The sequence below is a fragment of the Scylla paramamosain genome, chromosome 14 (genome assembly GCF_035594125.1).
Source record: "Scylla paramamosain isolate STU-SP2022 chromosome 14, ASM3559412v1, whole genome shotgun sequence".
Lineage (NCBI taxonomy): Eukaryota > Metazoa > Arthropoda > Malacostraca > Decapoda > Portunidae > Scylla > Scylla paramamosain.
The window spans coordinates 12,701,985-12,704,922 of NC_087164.1; the positions used below are offsets into that span (position 1 = coordinate 12,701,985).

The window sequence follows — 2,938 nt, forward strand, 5'->3', positions numbered from 1 at the left end:
TCGAGAGAGAGAGAGAGAGAGAGAGAGAGAGAGAGAGAGAGAGAGAGAGAGAGAGAGAGAGAGATGCTGGCCACACACACACACATACACGCCTCAGCCTCTAATTGGCAACATTATGCGCAAAACCTAACGCTCCCTTTAGACGCCTCGACAAGGCCGGGCGAGTGAGGCTGCCTTGGTTCTGCTCCTCCAACTCATGATTCTCTCTCCCCTCTCCTCCGCACTTCAACTCTCCTCCTCCTCCTCCTCCTCCTCCTCCTCCTCCTCCTCTTCCTTTTCAGCAGCCTCGGTTGTGTGAAAGTGCAAAAGCGAGGTCGCAGAGTAAAGAGAGTGAGGAAAAATCTTAAAAGCACCACTGCGATGCTCTACAGACATACCTAACCACGTCGCTCGTCAAGAAAAAAAAATAGAATAACAAAAAAATAATGTGAGCGAGAATATATTATTATTATATAAATGGGAAGGAGAGAGAAAGAGAGAGAAAAAACGGCAGGGAAATGAAAGCACGAGTGCATAATATACATCGTTTTTTAGAGGAGTATCCCCTTGAGGCAACCCAGAAGCAGAAACTGGTATGTGAGACTGTATCTGCCAACCTTGTTAGAGGTGAGCGGAGTGCAGGTCGCGGGTTGCTGCTGCTGCCGCCTCCCGACCGGCCCTCAGTTGCCTACCTGTCAAGTGCGCGCCAGCCAGCAGGGAACGGACTCGCCGCGTGCCCCGCCGGGATATTGTTGGATCTTCCTAACTTGTGAGTGTTGTCAATCGGGCATGAGCGTCGCCTCCGCCCGCCCTCCCCCGCCGCACCTCCCGTCCGCCGCCGCCATGGAGCAGGACGTCAAGGAGTAAGCTTATTGACTTGTGTTCTTATCTGTTTGTAAGCTTTTAGGAAGATTGGCAGATGAGCTTACATTATTCCCATGTTGATAGTGTTGGTGTTGTTGGTGTTGTTGTTCTTTGTGGTGCTTTTCGATGTAGTGTGTTTTCATTGTCATCCATGGACGCAAAACAAATGAAGTACGTTTGCATTAGGTACTCAAGCTTAATCAAATCACCTGTTAGCTACTCATAACGCTTTAGATAAGATATGATTGTGTTGGATGAGTAGCCAGATGACTTATAACCGCTTGCTGAGGAGATGTATCATTATTAACTAGATGTGATCCGCCTGTGACATATAAAATACAATTAAATCGACCACGTGGTGTTGTATTGAAAGGATTAAGCTTTACAAAAAAAAATACGGTAAAAAGGTTAAAATATTCTTATGTTCATTCTGTTGTTGCTGTTACTGTATGTGGTGCTTTTAAATATAGTGTGTTTAGTGCCACACATAGACACGCAAGTAAAACAAAAGACGTACGCTTATAGAATTCATAAATGGAAGCAAGAATTGCGTTTCACGTGACTGGAGATTAAAAAAGAAAGGGAGAAAAGGAATGACGGGAAATCTGACGTGATAAGTTTTGAGCGTGACAAGAAAATTAAACATTACGAAAGTAGTGTGCCGGAGTGACTAAAAGGAATGTAATTATGTAAATCAGATTATTCCACTGCACACACACACACACACACACACATGAGTATAGCACTAGTTAGCGGTAAGACATTCACACTCATGGGTAGATGGATAGTTTGTTGAGTGAGAGTGAAAGTAGAGTGCTCCTCCTAATAGGGATGCGGTGAAAAATGTATAGTACACAGAACTCCGCGTTGATGTTGAATGCGGTAAGAGTAAAAATGAAAAAAAGTGTAATGAACAAGGCACGTTTTATCAGACTGCGCATGCGAAAGATTGGAAATGTGAGAGGAGAATTAAAGAGTCGAATGCTCCGCGCTGATAACTGATGAATGCGAAAGGAGTAGAATAGAAATGAGGAGTGATATGAACAAGGTTAAATGTAATCCAGCTACGCATGCAAAAGATTGGAAACGAAAGTGGAGATTGAAGAGTGAAGTTAACAAGGTAAAATTAATACAGTTATGGATATGAAAGATTGGAAACGAAAATGAAGTGGAAAGTTGAATGATTGATGTTAAAATTATGCACTGACAATGACAGCGAAAAAGTGAAAATGAATAGTGAAATTAAGAGGCCAGATTATGTTAACATACGAAAATGAAAGCCTGGAAACAAGAGAGAAGTTGAAAAGTTGAATGATGAATATTAAAATTAAAATTATGCCCTGAAAATGAGTGAAAAATAGTGAAAATGAAGAGTGAACTTAAGAATTCAAGTTATATCAAAATGCGAAGAACCAGAAATGAGAGTGAGGCTGGAAAATTAAATGATGAATGTCGAAATTATGCACTGATAAGGAATGTGAAAGATTAGATAGTGACAGTGACTGAAAAGTGATAGTGACAGTGACTGAAAAGTGATGATGCTAACATTCTGTACTGATAATAATTACGAAAGACTGGGAAAGAGAATGAAGCTAATGACGTCAAATGGTAATGTAATAGAGCTGATAAAGAATGTGAAAGAATTGGAAATAAGTAATAAAGAACCTGATAATGAATGAAAGAGAAATGAAGGGTGACTTTAAGAAATCGGATTATATTAAGAATGCAAAAAAAAAAAACGGAGAAAAAAACGAAAGGTTGAAAATCAGAGTGATGTTGAAAAATCACCTGATGGATGTTAAAATTATTCACTAATAATGAATGCAAAAGACTAAACGTAAGGGAAAAATCAGAGAAATCGTAGTGTTAATATTTTTTACTGATAACGATTACAAAACCCTGAAAAAAAAAAAGACTGAAGCTCAAAAGATAAATGATATCAAGATTCTGTGTTGATAAAATCGATGCGAAAGATTTCAGATAACCAAGATTGAAACGGAGAGATTAAAAAGATAAGGCAAATCTACAAGGCAGTGATGTGAGGCGAGATATGAATAACAACAGTGCAATAACAACTTTTAATAACTTAAATAGA

General features: G+C 39.6%; 1 protein-coding gene across 2 annotated transcripts in view; it reads left to right on the forward strand.

The window, feature by feature from the left end:
* Positions 1-629: 629 nt before the first annotated feature.
* Positions 630-2,938, forward strand: part of LOC135106875 (importin-13-like) — a 40,953-nt gene continuing 38,644 nt past the window's right edge. For both annotated transcript variants that reach the window (XM_064016246.1, XM_064016247.1), the window contains exon 1: positions 630-842. In XM_064016246.1, coding sequence (XP_063872316.1) covers positions 769-842 — 74 coding nt within the window. In that variant the 5' untranslated portion in view covers positions 630-768. The remainder of the gene's footprint in view (positions 843-2,938) is intronic.